Genomic DNA, 18,230 nt, shown 5'->3' on the forward strand with positions numbered 1-18,230 from the left:
TGACAAGATTTTATATATGTTTATGAAAAAGGAATTATACGAATTTAAGGATTTTAAGGGTCTCCTTTTCTGCAATTTTTTGTTTGGCACATAAATGTTATACATATTTATGTGAACACATTTGGAACTCTGATCGTAATCCAACAATACATTTAGCATAAAACTGTATTTTAAGAAATACAAAGGCATCAAAGAAGATTCAATACTGATTCTCCTCCCTGGTGAAACCTAGCAATATACAACAATGTACATAGTTACGCTTTTGATTAGCAGCTTGCATCATTTATGTCAGAATTCCTCAGGGCTCAGCTTGCTTACTGTTAGATGTCTTGTATTGCTTGCTGGTCCTGTATGTTTGTGTGTGCTTGCTTCTGTGGACTTTACAGTACTATTTCTTATAATATGCTGTAAATTTCTCTCTGTCTTTGTTTAGATGATAGCGTCCATGTGTCAGCCATGGGGAGAAAAGACTCAGGTAATACTATGTAACAAAAGCCATAATAACCATCCTATCAGATGTGAAGTTTTCAATAGCAGAGCTCCAGAATAGCAGTATTCTCTATGGATCAAGCCCACCCACGAACAGTGTTAGTCTCTTAGCTAGCTCTTTTCATTTTCCCTGCATTGCTGGTCCAATGGAACCTGGCTTGGCATACTTTAAAAGCTCCGTTTTATTTGGACTATGTTGTGCTCCATGAAAAATACTGGTTTCCTAAAATGTCATAGTTCAACTCCTTCGTTCCTCTCCAATGCTTGTAGGACGCTATGGGACTTTTGGACATTTTCATATTTTTCAAGTAAATTCAATTATTTAAGTGCCCTAGTTGAGTGTTAGTCTTTAAGTCAGGGATGAAATAAACTGGGGTAGTGTAGCTGGGTATTTGCAGTAGGTAGCGAGGGTTTGGGCTAAAGGGACTCCCTACGTAGGTCTGTCTATAGTAGTTTCAACAAATGTGGAGCATGGCGACTGCTGACATGAGTCCTAGTCCACTTAGTCTTTTGAGATCTCAAAGAAGACCGGCTCATCTAGAAATTGAAGAACGTATCAATCGATATACTTTTGCACACAGCAAAGGAGTCCCCTCCGAAATGGTATTCAATAAAAACCTGTAGCGCTTTTTCCAGTACAGGTATTTGTTCTATGTTCTTATGCTTTCCATGTTGCAAAATGTTATGCTTTCCATGTTGCAGCTGCCATGAATAGCTGAGGAACAGTGTGAATGTATTTCTGGCTGTCTATCTACCTTGGGAAGTATATAACTGTCAGATCCCTTGAATACAGTATGCGAGGAGTGTGTGTTGGTCTGTTGGTGTTGAGTTTTTGTGTGATGGTGTGTGTCCGTCTCTCCTGATTGACCAGTGTGGTCTCTGGGAGAGGGACAGGCTCCAGAGGACCTTGACAAGCCCATAGACACCCCACCGCTGTCCAGCCTGCTCATAGAAAGTCCCCAGGGCGGATCCATCACTGTGGGTGAGTGCCTGCTGAGTGAGCTCTCCTCTCACAGCTGCTGTAAACCAGAGATGATATACTCGTAGAGACATTTTAAAACCCTTACATGTATTAGATTTGTACTGGTCAAGGTCTTTTAGATTTGACTCTCACCCCTGTTAAGATGAAAGATAGCCTCTCTCTGTCTCTTTCTTTCTTTCTTTCTCTCTCTCTCTCTCTCTCGCTCTCTCTCTCTCTCTGCTTCTCTCTCTCTCTCTCTCTCTCGCTCTCGCTCTCTCTCTCTCTCTCGCTCTCTCTGCTTCTCTCTCTCTCTCTCTCTCTCTCTGCTTCTCTCTCTCTCTCTCTCTCTGCTTCTCTCTCTCTCTGCTTCTCTCTCTCTCTCTCTCTCTGCCTCTCTCTCCTCTCTCTCTCTCTCTCTCTCTCTCTCTCTCTCTCTCTCTCTCTCTCTCTCTCTGCCTCTCTCTCTCTCTCTCTCTCTCTCTCTCTGCCTCTCTCTCTCTCTGCCTCTCTCTCACTATTGTATGTATTCTCTCCAAGAGAAGGGACCTCTGGTAACCATGTGTAGGACATCTATCCACCTCAAAGGCTATTCCCAACATGGACATGCTGTGTTTTACATGTTCACCAGGTGGCGACATCTCCTTTGTTGCCAAGGTGGAGGCCAAAGACCTGCTCCGTAAACCCACCATCAAGTGGTTCAAAGGGAAATGGATGGACCTGGCCAGCAAGACCGGAAAGCACTTACAACTTAAAGAAACCTTTGACCGACGCACCAAGGTAGACACCCTCCCATGTATGGCTCTATGTATGTTAACACACACACACACACACACACATTGGTCCCCTAGCTGTCCATCCGATTCCTATGTATCGCCCCGCAGATTCACACATTTGAGATGCATATCATCAAGGCCAAAGACAACTATGCTGGAAACTACAGGTGTGAGGTCACCTACAAGGACAAATTTGACAGCTGCTCCTTTGACCTGGAAGTGAAAGGTTTGTTGCGCTGTTTGAGTCTGTCATACAGCAAAGAACACGCACTGAAACACAAGCAATAATAGTATAATCTACTGTGTTATTGTTTTGCATTATTGTCTTTCAGAACTGGAACAGTCACAGAGTGTTGATATTCGATCAGCTTTCAAAAGAAGGTAATGAGAGCAACACAGTCTGACCACATTATTTCGATTTTTTTAAACAGCCAGTTAGTAGACTAGCCAAGTTTTCAGTCAACAACAGAGTGATATTTTCACAGTTAGAGTTTAGATTTAGCGTTTGACTTATGAGTATCCATTTTTCTCATAATGATAAATATGACAATAGTAACATTAAACAAAAACTTCACTGGTTTCAAGCAAGATTCATTACACATGGCAAATAAACTTGAAAATGTACATTTGAGTATCAGATACGTGGGATACATTGTGGCTCAGTAGGAAAACCATGGCACTTATCACAAACCAACATGAGAACATAGTGTTAGAAACATAATGACCATAAAATCGGATGTGATTAACCTTTATTAAGGTATTTACCAATCAACGTGTTGAAAAGCTCAAAGGCCAATGCTTGCATTTGAAACTCCCTCCCAACAATGTGTCAGAAAGCAACGCAAAACATCCCAGACCCATAGCATTATCCCAACGTAGCTGCTCAGTGATGCTCCTGCAACACAGCAGAAACATTGTGGAAATGTTGTCATATGCTGGCTGGGATCGCTCTCGAAACTCCTTACACAAACCAGTTCGTTAGAAGCATTTAATTGGAAATGAACCGAAAGGGTTTTTGTGTAAGCCACCAATCATGTGTTAGTCTGGACCTAATGCATTTGATTGAAGTCAGTAGCCGCTGCTTTGCGTTGTTCTTTTAGCATTGTTTATCTAGTTGCCTGTTACTGTTTCTACTCTGATTAAATCTCCATTAATCTCTTCTTGTTAACAACAGCAGTGAAGGACACGAGGATGCAGGGGATCTTGACTTTAGTGGTCTTCTTAAACATAGGTGAGAGTCACTGTCGGTCCTCAAGGGGACAGTCTTATTTTTTTATTGATTTTTTATTTTTACTATGCCCTTGTTTTGGGTGTTTACCTCTTTTCTCTTTATTTCCGTTTGCCCCAGCAACCACCATTGACTCTTTTACTCTTCCAAATTGGTTTCTTATTTTATCACATGGCATTACAATATAGTATAATATATTAAAGAGTGCAGTATATTAGTTAGTACATAGGTGAAGTACCACATACTGTAAGAGCACATAATTTCATTAATATCAGGTGCTACAGTGAATCACATACAAAGTTACTATCTAGTACACTATCTACTCTCACAGATTGATAACTGTATTTTAGTTTCTGTTTTCATTTGTAAATACAAATCTACATTTCTTTCTTGGTTCAAACAACAGCATGTTTTTTCAATGTACTGCCATGAGTACAATAGACCTAGGCAGACCGTGACACTTCACTGAGGTAAAATTACACATTTATTTGGGCTTGTCTCTTCTTCTTCCCTACACATTCAGAAACCAAAGGTTAGTAGAGAGAATACCCTAGGTAATTAAACGATTAGACCTTACTGCAGGGTAAGTACTATAATCCTGTAGCGTCCCCAGCATGGAATGTAGCTCTATGATCTGGAACAAGCAAGAGTGTTGGCCTACTGTAGCACGGTAACACTTCATTTACAGCCGACATTCTCAAATGCTCCATTAACAATCAGTAAGGACGGAAATGGACTTTGCGTCATAAAGTATCTCTGCTGTTTGGGATGACCACTTTTTTGATCAACAGTAGAGTTCAATAATACTGTGTTTATGAGGCAAAAGGACTCCCATTTCAGATCATTAATGATCTGCTAGTGGACCATTTATGAATGATGCTGTGAAATAGTGTTATCGCTACATTGTCATTTTATTTCAACTTAGAAATACAAGGCACATATCACAATGTTTATTTCAGTCTACACAGTAATTGCCTGAAAATAAACAAGAAGAGAGATGCATAAGAATGAAATAATAATTTCATGCTTTTTTACCTCCAAAGCTTTCCGACATTTGGGAAAATGTCCATGAAAGAACGGACTGATTGAATGATCTTTATTTAGCTGCCTAATGGATCTACTCACGCCCAGGGCAACATGCTTATTAACCTGGATCTCACAGATCTAACATCCCCTATGGACGCCTAGCCTTCCATCTCTAACACGGTCAGAGCGTCTCTGAAGTGGTGATGAGTGAACACACTGAGACACAAGGCAAAGGGATGGGCAATGTGAATAGAAAGAGAAAGAATGTAGACAGTCTTTATCAGCAGCAAATCTCGGAGTAAGAGCTCCCCATATTCCTGCATGCAGAACCTAGATCACTAGTTTTTCCCCAAATTGTTTCATTCTATTGAGGTGTCATGTTTATCCCACCCCCCAAGGAACAAAAATAGCCTAGTAGCATTGATCAGTTTATGACCACCTTTGATATTCATTAATACAGCACTGATAAAATCCTGACTTTAATTTAGTTTCTCCTGCAAAATGTCCAGACTAAAAGAACTCGACCCTGGTCAAAACCCCTACCTGAAACATATTCAACTCCCTTGTAATAATCTGATCCCTCTACTTGCCTCAGCAGTAAAACCCTTCCTATATGAAATAATACATATAGACTAGCCACCCCCTCTCCACTCTAACGCCTCATCCTCTCCCCCTGTAACGCCTCATCCAGAGATGATGTCAGAGGACAGGTACAGTGCTTCAGAACACGCCCATCCCTTTGTGTGACATGTCCTGAGGAACTCTGTGGGGAGAGAGAAGGGAGTGAGAAGAAGAGAAATGACTATAGAAACAAAGCAGATCAGTAGAACAAATGAGGGAAAACACTCTTAAACTAATTTAGTAGGTAGTTCCTATCTACAGTAGATGCAACAGAGAGTAGTCTTCCTTCACCGCAGTCACTGTCCCTTTTCTAGTACCCTCTCCCCTTTCCCCTTTCCCCACCCAATACCCCCCATAGGGAGCAGTTCCTCAGGACACGTCGCGATAGCCCATCGCGTGGCCCCAGCCCTCACACACTCCCCTCGTGTCCTGCCCCAGGGAGCCCAAGCAGGAGGAGACCCCCGAAGTGGACGTGTGGGAGATCCTGAAGTCGGCCAGGCCAGACCAGTACGAGAAGATCGCCTTTGAGTACGGCATAACAGACCTGCGGGGTCTGCTCAAGAGGCTGAAGAAGACCAAGAAAGAGGAGAAGAAGAGTGAAGGTGCTGAATTGAGTGTTTGTCCATGCGACTGTGTATCACTGTTGGGATTATGCTGCACAGATGCACTATGGATTTAGATTGTTTAGCTCATAATCAGCTAATCTGTGCTTTTTCAGGGGAAAGGCACACGTTTCAGTGGTTTTCTATAGGATGTGTAACCATTGTCATGGGATGTTGTATTTTGTAAAGCTTTTGCCAAGAAGTTGGATCCAGCATACCAGGTGGACAAAGGAGGGAAGATCCGCTTAGTGGTGGACCTTGCAGACCCCACAGTAGAGCTGAAATGGTACAAGAACGGCCAGGAGATCCGTCCAACTCCAAAGTATGTCAAGCTTTTTCTTCTTTCTTAATGTGTTCTATATGTTTTTCTCTATTTCGTCTTTTCACAAATGAAAGGCATTTTTGGGAGTTCCTCATCAAATGTGTTTCATTCGTGGTTTGGTCCTCATTGCCAGTCCCCTGGTACTTGTAGTTTTTATCTGTTCCTTGTCACGTCTCTCAGAGTTGAAAAGCAATGGTTCACATGCTAGTGTTTCTGATGGTCTCGCGGTGTACACAAGCAAGCAAGGCCGCCCGAGTGGCGCAGTGGTCTAAGCCACTGCATCGCAGTGCTAGCTGTGCCACTAGAGATCCTGGTTCGAATCCAGGCTCTGTCGTAGCCGGCCGTGACCGGGAGACCCATGGGGCGGAGCACAATTGGCCCTGGGTAGGTGAGGGAATGGCCGGCAGGGATGTAGCTCAGTTGGTAGAGCATGGCGTTTGCAATGCCAGGGTTGTGGGTTCGATCCCCACGGGGGGCCAGTATGAAAAATAAAATAAAAATGTATGCACTCACTAACTGTAAGTCGCTCTGGATAAGAGCATCTGCTAAATGACTAAAATGTAAATGTAAGGACGCATACACCTGCACGTGCGCATCAAAATACAATCATTTCTTTCATATAATGACACACACACATAGTCCTGTGTGACCCTGTTATGAACAGGGGTTTTCCTCTACTGCCTCACCCCTTGTAAACCAGGGACAACTCTGACCCTACATGCCCTTTACACCCATACAGAGCTCCCATTGTGCCCAGACACACACAGCCACAGCCCAGATCTCTGCACTGTAAACCATTGCCAACTGATGCCCAGTGAACAAATAACGTTCTCTCAACACTAATGTGGTGTTAATAAGATGCCACATGCATCTCACCAGCGCATCAAGAACGTTATGTGTTTGCAGGGCAGTGTGTGGCCCTGAGCTACATTTGAGTGGAAATGTACTGTTTGATGTTTTAAATAATGGTCCTTTGCTATTAACTACAGGTCCTTCTCTGTAGAGGGAAATGGCAGTACCTTCTTCACAGGTCTTTAACTGACTCTGGCTTTGTAACATTCAATGGATGATCTATTATTTTGATAGCTGTGTACCCCACCAATGTTAGTGTACCATAAATATAATATGGCGTAGTTTAAGTGTATTGATCTTACCACATCGTTAATGGGAATGTATAACGAAAAGTGACTTTTGTTATTTTCTTAGCTCTCTCTGGAAATCATTTGTATAATTAAGTGATAATGCCCGAGTAGCCAGTGTTTGGAGGATATATTGCCGCGTGTGTTAGGCCTGAGACAAAGTCGACGGCCGGCAAACCGTGCCAATATATCCTCCAAACACCGGCATCGAGGGCATTATCACTTTTATACAACGGGTTAAAACATATTCAAATAATGATTTACATATTTTCATTAAAAACATTATTTTGATGAATGCATTCATACTATTTCATCCTTCCACAAGATATAGTCCCGACACAAATCTAGGGTTGCTACCCAAGCTGGCTGGTCGTTCATTCTATTGGTTCGGTTGCCAGAGACGCGACCCAGTCGTTCAGTCTTTTTGTTCTGTGTCTATGGACGCAACCCAGTCTTCGTTTTAAATGTTCCATTGCCATACTGGCTGGCAACGTTCTTATCCCTCGCTTGCTAGCTAGTCAATTACGGCTCATTTACAGTCACGTCAAACAGTGCAGCCAGAATAACAACAGTAGCTGCATTTGCATTTGTTTAAGGTGTTTTCTAGTGACATTTATTCGGACACATCCATAACACTGAGCAAATGAGGCGATTTCACCTGGCATAGAAAATGTGCTCTCTCATCAGGACAGTGTTGTTCAGAGGAGCTAGCCAACAACACAGCTAACACATTCACTTAAAACTGAAGCTGGAAAGACTGCAAACTAGCTGCACTTCGTTTCGTTGTACCTTTTTTCAATTGAAATGTTTTTGTATATATGCATAAAAATGATGCCAGCTGATTCATGATTTCGACTGGCTGAGAAACGCTGCCTGCCTGTCTGTTTCGTCCTGACTCCCGACACTTTCATTACAATGGGACAGCTGGAGATTGTTTCAATATTCAAATTCAATGTTGCAGATGTCGGAGAGACAGACAACAAGGTTTATACAAATCTCTGCTGTTAAAAACTAAATGTAAGTCTAAAAGAAATGTGAGATAATGTCTAGATGCTTTTCATAGTGGAGATCATGTTTATAAATTGCCTGGCTAGGCTGATGAGACAGTGGATTGCGCAGTCAGATGGAACAGAGTAAATAAGCATTTTAACGTCATAGATTTAGCCAGTGGTAACTTGTGGAAAAGATACCGGCTGGAATGCGGTTTTAACCAATCAGCATTCAGGATTAGACCCAACCGTTGTATAACTACTGTTAATACACATACTTTTGAAATTGTCGGAAGGTAATCTCATCACTCAATCTAACACCTGTATTAATCGATGTTACGAGACCTCTATGTACCCTCAAAATGGCAAGTCTGTCCTTAGATTATAAAAAGTGAAGGGTCAATCTCAGGCTACTCTCAGTAGAGGTTGTTCAAAGCCAAGCCAAGTTAAAGCCATCTGGGAGGTTATTTCAGTTTTCTGGTCCCTTGTCTCCAGTGGTGTATTTCCCAGAATTCCCTGTTATAAAGATCTCTCTCTCTTATTTTGTTGTAACACTATTGGCTGTTACAGTCCCCTCCTCTATCCTTCTGTCCTATCTGTCTGTCTGTCTGTCATGGTGCTCGTCCCTTCTCTCTGCTATAACCACTTCCTCCTCTGGCTCCATTCCGGCTCCACTGCTGACCTTAAGTCAAAGGAAGTAAGTCCACCCGTCCTACATCTCTGACCTCTGGCGTGACCCCAACCCTCTGTCTACTCTGTTCCCCTGGGTGTGCACTGACAACCCACACTGATGCATGTTGGGATGTGTTTGTTTGTGAATGGGGGCAGGTCTCTGTAAATAAATGTGGCTGTATATCTGCACATTACTACGACTTCAATGACAAAGGTTTTTGATTAATAAACTAGCACAACTTTTTATTCTTAAAATGATCAAATAAAAAATTATAAAATTATACGTATTTCTGCTTTTGGAAGACACAAGTAAGCAAAGGCAACTGTATTTAGCTCAGTGGATGATATGAAGTCTTGAAATAAAAAAAATATTTCTCTCCAAGTACATATAGTCACAGTATGTGGATATACAGTGATTTTATTGATTGATGGACTTGCTGCATAGGTTTATCTTTGAGCAAAAGGGCACACAGCGGATCATGGTCATCAACAACTGCTGCCTGAATGATGACGCTGCCTATTCTGTAGCCGCGGGAGAAGAGAAGTGTACCACAGAGCTGTTTGTCAAAGGTACCCCTCTCTATTCCATCACCCTTCCATCATCCTTCTCTCTTAATTTTTATGTCTCTCTGAGTAATTAGTGTGACCAGAATGTGGTCTCTCCACAATTTCACACTCCACTGTTTCTAATTATATTGATGCCTGCCCCTCTTACCTTTCTGCAGAGTTACCAGTGAAGATTACTAAAGAGATTGAGGCAGTGAAAACGACAGTGAACGAGAGGATTGAGTTGGAGTGTGAAGTGTCTGAAGAAGGAGCTCAAATAAAATGGTAGGGCCATGTCCAACTTAGTGTGTGTGTTTTCCCTTGTGTCCCTGTGTGTGTGTGAGTGCCTCTGAGGCTATAACCTTTTGTCTTCCCCCTTAGGTGTAAGAACGGCGTGGAGGTCCCGACCGGGCCCCGGTCACGCTACCGTGTCAAGTCTGAGGGGCTGAAACACTGGCTGATCATTGACGATGCCTCAAAGGAGGACACAGGAACCTTCTCTGTCATGGCCTCTGGGGGCACCTCTGAGGCCAAAGTCCAGGTCGACTGTGTGTATTTCACTTCTCTCTTTTCTTCACACTTTCTCTCTTACTGAGAAACTGTAGATCAACTATATTGATTACTATTTTTACTTTGTTCTATCCTCTTATTGCTTGCCGTTCTTCCGTTCATCAGTGAAGCCACTGAAGATTATTCAGGATCTGCAGGACATGACAGTGCTTTTGGGCCAGCCCCTGAAGATGCACTGTGAGATCTTCCCTGGAAATGTTCCAGGTCGCTGGTACAGGAACGGACAGCTGATCCAGTCCAACGACCGCATCAACATCCTGCAAAGAGCCAAGTACGTCACCTCCCTCCCACCCGCCCATCTCCTCAGCCCCATACCTGTGTTCATGGGGGTTTCATACCTGGTCAAGTCATGTGGACAGGAAAGATTCTGGGCCCAAATCATGATTCACCATTAGGCCCATGTAACCTGAGCAGGAAAAACTCTGGGCCTTAGCCCTTCCCTCTGTCCCCCTGCTTGTCTCTAGTGTCTTTTTCATATTGGTTAAGCTGTCTTCTCAGGAGCAAGCCTACAGTATTCACTTGTTTTCTTGTTTTGACAGGAACCACCGATTAGAAATTGCGAACAGCACCATTCACGATGCCGGGGATTATACCTTTGTGCCAGAGGGATACAGTCAGAGCCTCTGTGCCAAAGTTCATATCATTGGTACAGTCATTTTAATGATACAAAACCATCCGTGGGTTGATAGGAATACTATAGAGCACTTACTTGTTTTCTTCCTTGTCCCGTTCCTACAGATCCTCCCAGGGTGCACCTGGAGAGCTTGAACTTCCCTGACAACACGGTGACCATTGTGGCAGGAAATAAACTTCGCGTGGAAATCCCCATCAGTGGAGAACCAGCACCCAGGGTGGTATGGATGAAGGGAGAGAGGGTGAGTGCTGACCTGGGTCAAAATAGGCTTCATTGTGCTTAATTGTTGTTGGAAATACAGTCTACATACTGAATGTATGGGTACCACACAATCTACTATTTGCCATCGTAGGTAATCCTTGACTCGGGCCACCGTGTGCGAGCTGAAACCTTCACGGACCACACCAGCCTCACCATCGACATCGCAGAGAAGGAAGACACAGGAAACTACAAGCTAGTCCTGCAGAACGAGGCTGGGGAAGCAACGGCTAGCGTCAAAGTCAAGGTGGTGGATATCCCAGACCCTCCTGAAGTTCCCCTAGTCCCGGAAGTGGGGGGAGACTGGTGCTCTATGACATGGGACCCCCCGATCTATGACGGCGGCTCACCCATCTTAGGTAGGTGTGTTTGGGGGATATATGCTAACAAGTTGGATATTCTGGTGTGTGTGTGATATAGAACGATGCTTTTCCCCAAAGGCTACTTCATCGAAAGGAAGAAGAAGCAGAGTTCCAGGTGGATGAGGCTGAACTTTGACCTGAACAAAGAGACCACATTTGAGCCTAAAAAGATGATTGAGGGTGTCCCGTACGAGGTGCGCGTCTTTGCTGTGAATGCCATCGGCGTGTCCAAACCCAGCGAGCCATCCAAAGCCTTTGTGCCCCTGGGTGAGTTCTGAGTACCCACTGTTCGCTTGGCAATGTAAACCTTTGTGACAAAGCCAGTGAGGTGACACCTACAGTACAAAGGCATTATCCTGTTATATGAGCCAATACAGTTTATCCTGTGGTTATATCATACCACGATAGTGAGAGAAAAATGAAAGAGCCGGTGCTGTGATACTGTGTGATAGTGCAGGCCATTGTGTGGGCTGCCCTTCCCCTTTGCAGCTGTTCCTCTGATACCCCACTATTCCAAGCATTCTGCATTTTGACTGTGCCCTCCACTGGATGTGGCCAGAGCTTTAGGAGATATTAAATATGTCTTTATAATGGCTGCCAAATCAACTAGGGCTTATAGGTTTAGGAGATCAGCCTCCCACAGGGTTCAATAGGAGTTAAACGTGATACAGAATGTAAGAATAGACGTTAAGAGCCGCCCCCTAATGAGATCTGATGAACAGATTGATGGCATACCAGCGCCAGCTAGAGGGGTTTCCCACTCATATGGGCATGGGGTGTTTGTTAGGTATACTACATTGTATGCATTATACTGTACTCATGGCAATTGGAGATCCACTTTTGACAAGTCATGAAACATATGCCGTACAAGCAAGGACATGTTTGTGTGAAGTTCAAACCTTGTAACACTCTCACACTGATTGCCCTCAGCTGTGACCAGCGAGCCCACCATGCTGGTGGTGGATGATATCACAGACACCACGGTGACCATGAAGTGGCGTCCCCCAGACACCATCGGAGCTGCAGGCTTAGACGGCTATCTGGTGGAGTATTGCATCGAAGGAAGTAAGAAACTTTGTGTTTTTTAAGTAGAACACACTAGACTTTTCATGATCAGGAGAAACTCCAGGCCCTGTTAATAAGTATTACCTGCTATGTTAAGTGTATGGACATGTTCTCCACAGCTGATGACTGGAGAGTAACCAATAAGGAGCTGACAGAGAAGACTAAGTACACTATCACTGGTCTCCCTCCAGAGGCTAAGATCCTGGTAAGGGTAAGGGCAATTAATGCCGCCGGCGCCAGCACTCCCAGAACACTTCAGCACTCTATCCTGGTCAAAGAGGTCATCGGTGAGTCCTAGCCACTCTCCACTTCTCTTTTTGAAGTCTGTATTTATTATTTATTAGCAAGGCTTAAGCAACAGGGCTAGGAACATGACATTTGATACACAAGTCCAAAGGACAAGTGTTCATGAAAGATTTACAGTGCCTTCGGAAAGTATTCAGACCCCTTGACTTATTCCACATTTTGTTACGTTACAGCCTTATTCTAAAATTGATTAAATAAAAAAAATCCTTAGCAATCTACACAGAATACACCATAATGACAAAGCGAAAACAGGTTTTTAGAAAAAAGTATGAATGTATTATTTAAAAAAAAACTGAAATACCTTATTTACATAAGTATTCAGACCCTTTGCTATGAGACTCGAAATTGAGCTCAGGTGCATCCTGTTTCCATTGATCATCCTTGAGCTGTTTCTACAACTTGATTGGAGTCCACCTGTGGTAAATTCAATTGATTGGACATGATTTGGAAAGGCACACACCTGTCTATATAAGGTCTCACAGTTGACAGTGCATGTCAGAGCAAAAACCAAGCCATGAGGTTGAAGGAATTGTCCGTAGAGCTCCGAGACAGGATTGTGTCGAGGCACAGATCTGGGAAAGGGTACCAAAAACTTTCTGCAGCATTGAAGGTCCCCAAGAACACAGTGGCCTCCATTCTTAAATGGAAGAAGTTTGGAATCACTAAGACTCTTCCTAGAGCTGGCCGCCCGGCCAAACTGAGCAATCGGGGGAGAAGGGCCTTGGTCAGGGAGGTTACCAAGAACCCGATGGTCACTCTGACAGAGCTCCTCTGTGGAGATGGGAGAACCTTCCAGATGGACACCCAACTCTGCAGCACTCCACCAATCTGGCCTTTATGGTAGAGTGGCCAGACGGAAGCCACTACTCAGTAAAAGGCACATGACAGCCCGCTTGGAGTTTGCCAAAAGGCACCTAAAGACTCTCAGACCATGAGATACAAGATTATTGAGTCTGATGAAACCAAGATTGAACTCTTTGGCCTGAATGCCAGGCGTCACGTCTGGAGGAAACCTGGCACCATCCCTACGGTGAAGCATGGTGGTGGCAGCATCATGCTGTGGGGATGTTTTTCAGCGGCAGGGACCGGGAGACTAGTCAGGATCGAGGCAAAGATGAACGGAGAGATCCTTGATGAAAACCTGCTCCAGAGCACTCAGGACCTCAGACTGGGGCGAAGGTTCACCTTCCAACAGGACAACGACCCTAAGCACACAGCCAAGACAATGCAGGAGTTGCTTCAGGACAAGTCTCTGAATGAGTGGCCCAGCCAGAGCCCGGACTTGAACCCAATATAACATCTCTGGAGAGACCTGAAAATAGCTGTGCAGCAACGTTCCTCATCCAACCTGACAGAGCTTGAGAGGATCTGCAGAGAAGAATGGGAGAAACTCCCCAAATACAGATGTGCCAAGCTTTTAGCGTCATACCCAAGAAGACTCCATGCTGTAATCGCTGCCAAATGTGCTTCAGCAAAGTACTGAGTAAAGGGTCTGAATACTTATGTAAATGTGATATTTCTGTTTTTATTTTTTATAAATTAGCCAAAAAAATCTAAAAACATGTTTTTGCCTTTTCATTATGGGGTATGTGGGTAGATTGAATAAGGGGAAAAAACTATTTAATCAATTTTAGAATAAGGCTGTAACGTAACATAATGTAGAAAAAGTCAAGGGGTCTGAATACTTTCTGAATGCACTGTAGATACAAAAACACTTTTCCCCCATAGTTTCAGTATTTAAAAAAAAAAGCGGAAATCACATTCTATCCACTTATCTGACCTGTCCTCTTCCCAGAACCACCTAAGATCCGCATCCCCCGTCACTTGAAGCAGACGTACGTTCGTAAAGTCGGAGAAGCAGTCAATCTCGTTATTCCATTCATGGTAAGGCAAAAACAGCAAATGGTTCAACTACCTTCAGTGAAAGCCCTTTAGTAAATCATATTTAGTTAGATTCATGATCCTATGCGATATGTGACATGTAGGGCAAGCCCAGGCCAAAGGTGAGCTGGCTGAAGGAGGGCCAGACGGTGGACCCCACGCAGGTCACTATCCGCAACACAGACTGTGACAGCATCATCTTCATCCGCAAGGCAGAGAGGAAGCACTCTGGGAAGTACGATATGAAGGTGGAGGTGGAGAAACACGTGGACACAGCCATCGTAGACATCCAGATAGTAGGTGGGTCCAGGGACACTGACAGGAAGGATATCCTGATCTCACTTACAGTTAAAGTTGCTTAGGCATAGATCAATTAAGCATTTGTATCGGTCATGTTACAGATTGAATCAAACAGGAAGTAGACAAATAAATGCTGTAATAAGGAAAGATCTCATAATAAAGAGTTGATCGAGTTGAATGTTTTTTGCTTTGTTTTGTCCTTGATTCCCTTCCAACTTTTTCACAGCAGCTAATGTCAAGCACATGCCAATAAGACCCAAACTGATGTTAATGATGTTAACTAATTCATCTCTCCACTCAGACCTCCCAGGGCCTCCACAGTGTGTGAAGATAGATGAGGTCTGGGGGGGAAACGTGGCTCTGGACTGGACCCCTCCAAAGGACAATGGCAACGCCGCCATTACAGGCTACACCATCCAGAAAGCAGACAAGAAGACCATGGTATGAGTCTGCTGAATGCATCACTCAGTACTGTACTGTATGGAATCGGTATGAGGGATAGATTTCTACAGGAAATGTACCTCTGTATGTACTATGCATATGGAATCCAAGTGTATGTGCTACTCAGTGTGATCCCCAGTATGGTTGAACTAATCTGCTCTCTGTGTGACAGGAGTGGTACACCTGTATTGAGCACTACCACCGCACCTGCATCACCATCACGGAGCTGGTGGTGGGGAACGAGTACTACTTCAGAATCTACTCTGAGAACATGGTGGGTTTGAGCGAGGGTGCCACCCAGACCAAGGACAGTGCCCTCATCGTTAAAGAAGGTATGTGTGAGCTCCTCTGTGGGGGGGAGATACCGTATGGAGAGCAATGGAAAATATGACCAGTATGTCATCCCCCTCTACTTTCTAATATTATGGACCAACTCATTCAAAAAGTAGATGGACATCAACCTCAGTCACTTTTTTTTTCATTTTCTTCTTTGTCATTTGTCACAAAAGGTAGTGATGCGTAGTGATAAAATATACATTTGTACAGAATTGGACCAGTTGCTTTCATTCAGAGATGGCTTATACACTACATATCATGTTTCATTGTACTGTACTGTTAATGCGGCTGTTGCTGTCTCAGACTGCAGATGATGAATTAAAATATTGTCTCTCCTTCAATCATGATCACAAGGGAAATTCCCCCATGATACAGCTCAGCACCTGTATCATGCACAACCCCATTCTTCCTCCCTTCCTCCCCCTGCAGGCATGCAACTGAAGAACCCTGAGTACATCGACCACGACTTCAAAGAGCCTCCCAAGTTCACCCAGCCCCTCATCAACACCTTCGCCATCGCTGGCTACAACGCCACCCTTAACTGCAGCGTCCGCGCCAACCCACGGGTAGGTATAGCCCGAGTCCCAGATCTGTTTGTGCTGTCTTACCAAGTCCATTTCAGCAATGGAGTTGGCAACACGGCACAAACAGATCTGGGACTCAGACTAGGGTAGGTGTGTAGGACCGTACTCAGACAGTGCCTACACCAACCCTCTTGGAATGTTCTGTTCAACTAAACTCCTGGACAGGGTTGTGGTATCATTGCTGCTGATGTTCAGTCCTGCCTATTAATTAGTGATTGATTTAGACATGGAAAACCAAGTATGTCTACTCTATTGACTCTGGCCAATCAATGACATGAATTAATGTATTAGGAGCCAAACGCAAAGACTGTGCAGCCCTGAGGCTGGGACATCCAATGCCCTGGCCTAGTGGGTTATCTTAGGCCTTTAGTCGGCTGTTCCCCATACCCCTCCAGCCTGTTCCCCATACCCCTCCAGGATGACCCCATACCCCTCCAGGATGACCCCATATGGCCCAGGCCTCCAGCTGTATGCTGAAAGCTTTACACCTGCAGCCTGCTCTTTCTGACCGCCTCTCAATCACGTTAGCCTTTACACCTGACAGCTATCCTCTCTCTAACAACACATCTAGTCTAGTCTAGTCAGCTGCCTGAAGTTCTTTGTTGAGAGGTTAAAAAACAGATTAAATAAACAGACAGAGGACAACATTTGTTTAACACTTGGGTCTTATTACCATGGCACTATGTAAATGTAAGATATGACTGTTCATACACTGTTCTGATTAGGTTATCTCTAACTTGAACAATTTATAGGCCCTCTCACCGAGAAAACAGTAAATATCCACAGACCAGTAAAACATTGCAATGTATTGAATACTTTTAAACGTATGTACTACAACATATTGAGTTGACAAATGTTTTAACGATACAGTAGTGATGCCTTTTATACTACATGATAAACATTATGGGGAGTAACTTGCGAAACAGCCCTGACTTAATTGAGTATTGATATTTTAGAGGCTTCTGTGTGAAACTGGCTAACCTCCACTGTTTTTGACTTCAGCCCAAAGTTATTTGGATGAAGAATAAGATGGCCATCATTGACGACCCACGCTACCGCATGTTTAGCAACCAAGGGGTCTGCACCCTGGAGATCCGGAAACCCAGCCCCTACGATGGGGGCATGTACTCCTGCAAGGCCATTAATTACCTGGGTGATGCACTGGTGGAGTGCAAGCTGGAGGTTAAAGGTCAGTTTGGGCTTTGGGGGTACCTGGTAACCTGTGGTGTAGGTTATGCACCTGTGTGCAGTATTAGGTGTCTAGACTCTTTGGTGACGTAGATCAGTACATAGTTTGTTTCAGTGAGTATACCACCAAGGGCCCGTCCGTATCAGCTCTGGACCTGTAAGTATCCGTTGTACATATATCGTATATGATATATGCTTATACAATATCCAGGGGGTTGTCATTACATCACCCCTGCTATTCCAATGAGGAACAACTTATTATATCATGTGGATGAAATCAATCTATGCATTTCCTTTTCATTTTAGACCATTTTGAACATGTTCATTCAGTCACAGGTGTTCATACAAGACTTCAGTAATGTCACTTGTATTCAGCCGAATCCTGTACATCCGACTACCACTGTTATATTTTAATTTCCTACAACAACTTCAAATTCACCACGTCAAATGTAGCATGCTTCACCAATACAGCATGTTCCAATTCTTCCTAAGGCGTCATCACACACCAACACCTCACAACTCAAACACACATCAATACATATTGTTCTAGATGTAGTTCCTTTGTTAGATTAAAAATAACTAGTGGCTCCATGTTTAAATGTTTCCCCTCAACAGATGGTGATGTTCCTTCAAATACGTGTTTAACTCCTCATCTAAAATGAGTTCAATAACTGACCAGTATTCCCTGGAGCACACATAACTCCCCCATGTAAACATTTGGATAACCCCTCTTCTCTTCTCTCCCCCCCAGTCCCCACTCAGGAATAGTGAATGTATGTTCTCATCCAAGGTAAGCTTTCATATGGTTTTGGCATATGAAGCTTATATCATTCATTCTGCATCTGTCAAATGCCAATAATACAGCTTTTCTCAGCAGTACTAGGTAGTCTATTTAAGTTCGCACCACCCGTCTGAAAGAGGACCAAGGAAAGGAATG

General features: G+C 43.7%; 1 protein-coding gene across 1 annotated transcript in view; it reads left to right on the forward strand.

The window, feature by feature from the left end:
• The window catches only part of LOC311129260 (myosin-binding protein C, slow-type-like), a gene marked incomplete at its 5' end in the record, with an annotated part of 32,757 nt that overhangs the window by 13,319 nt on the left and 1,208 nt on the right, over positions 1-18,230 (forward strand). Inside the window, 24 exons of the mRNA XM_084161553.1 lie at positions 434-475; positions 1,361-1,471; positions 2,079-2,227; positions 2,332-2,449; positions 2,556-2,604; positions 3,398-3,454; positions 5,537-5,700; positions 5,890-6,022; positions 9,268-9,392; positions 9,548-9,653; positions 9,750-9,916; positions 10,044-10,209; positions 10,478-10,584; positions 10,677-10,813; positions 10,925-11,189; positions 11,271-11,459; positions 12,123-12,257; positions 12,377-12,544; positions 14,359-14,447; positions 14,549-14,744; positions 15,046-15,185; positions 15,358-15,517; positions 15,951-16,087; positions 17,108-17,294. Of these exons, the coding sequence (XP_084017679.1) occupies positions 434-475; positions 1,361-1,471; positions 2,079-2,227; positions 2,332-2,449; positions 2,556-2,604; positions 3,398-3,454; positions 5,537-5,700; positions 5,890-6,022; positions 9,268-9,392; positions 9,548-9,653; positions 9,750-9,916; positions 10,044-10,209; positions 10,478-10,584; positions 10,677-10,813; positions 10,925-11,189; positions 11,271-11,459; positions 12,123-12,257; positions 12,377-12,544; positions 14,359-14,447; positions 14,549-14,744; positions 15,046-15,185; positions 15,358-15,517; positions 15,951-16,087; positions 17,108-17,294 (3,297 nt within the window). The remainder of the gene's footprint in view (positions 1-433; positions 476-1,360; positions 1,472-2,078; positions 2,228-2,331; positions 2,450-2,555; positions 2,605-3,397; positions 3,455-5,536; positions 5,701-5,889; positions 6,023-9,267; positions 9,393-9,547; positions 9,654-9,749; positions 9,917-10,043; positions 10,210-10,477; positions 10,585-10,676; positions 10,814-10,924; positions 11,190-11,270; positions 11,460-12,122; positions 12,258-12,376; positions 12,545-14,358; positions 14,448-14,548; positions 14,745-15,045; positions 15,186-15,357; positions 15,518-15,950; positions 16,088-17,107; positions 17,295-18,230) is intronic.

This window comes from Coregonus lavaretus (genome assembly GCF_964263955.1).
Source record: "Coregonus lavaretus genome assembly, chromosome: 5".
Classification (NCBI taxonomy): domain Eukaryota; kingdom Metazoa; phylum Chordata; class Actinopteri; order Salmoniformes; family Salmonidae; genus Coregonus; species Coregonus lavaretus.